The sequence below is a fragment of the Bison bison genome, unplaced genomic scaffold (assembly GCF_000754665.1).
Source record: "Bison bison bison isolate TAMUID 2011002044 unplaced genomic scaffold, Bison_UMD1.0 scf7180017864148, whole genome shotgun sequence".
NCBI lineage: Eukaryota > Metazoa > Chordata > Mammalia > Artiodactyla > Bovidae > Bison > Bison bison.
In genome coordinates, this window is record NW_011494720.1 from 7,158,082 (window position 1) to 7,158,561 (window position 480).

The window sequence follows — 480 nt, forward strand, 5'->3', positions numbered from 1 at the left end:
TGGCTCCCTGCTGCTCTCCAGTGCGACCAAGACCAGTGCATTCAGAGCACCAAATTCGTTTTGCAGGCCGCGGCCACGCCCCTGCTGCAGAGCGAGCCCAGCCTCACCAGCGACGAGCTGCACCTGCCAGGGAAGCCGGGCCTGGGCACGCCCTGCGCCAGCCTGACGCTCGGGCCGCCCACGCCGCCCTCCTCCATGCCCAACCTCGCCGCCGAGGCCGCGCTCACGGACATCCTGCCCCTGAAAGACGAGCACGTGGGCCACCAGTTCCTGACCCCGGACGAGGCGCCCTCACCGCCCACAATGCTGGCGGGCAGCCCGCTGGCTCACAGCCGCACCATGCACGTGCTGGGCCTCGCCAGCCAGGACTCCCTGCACGAGGACTCGGTGCGCGGCCTGGTGAAGCTCAGCTCCGTGTGATCGCGTGGCCCCGGCCCGCCCAGGGGATGCTGCCCACCGTGGGAGCGGCAGGCGCGGGGG

At 71.9% G+C, this 480-nt stretch overlaps 1 protein-coding gene across 4 annotated transcripts in view; it reads left to right on the forward strand.

Annotated features, from left to right (window-relative positions):
• The window catches only part of ZDHHC14 (zinc finger, DHHC-type containing 14), a 293,070-nt gene that overhangs the window by 290,523 nt on the left and 2,067 nt on the right, over positions 1 to 480 (forward strand). For 2 of the 4 annotated variants that reach the window (XM_010840869.1, XM_010840870.1), the window contains exon 9: positions 22 to 471. In XM_010840869.1, the coding sequence (XP_010839171.1) occupies positions 22 to 420 (399 nt within the window). In that variant the 3' untranslated portion in view covers positions 421 to 471. The remainder of the gene's footprint in view (positions 1 to 21; positions 472 to 480) is intronic. The other 2 variants (XM_010840871.1, XM_010840872.1) reach the window with 1 other exon arrangement.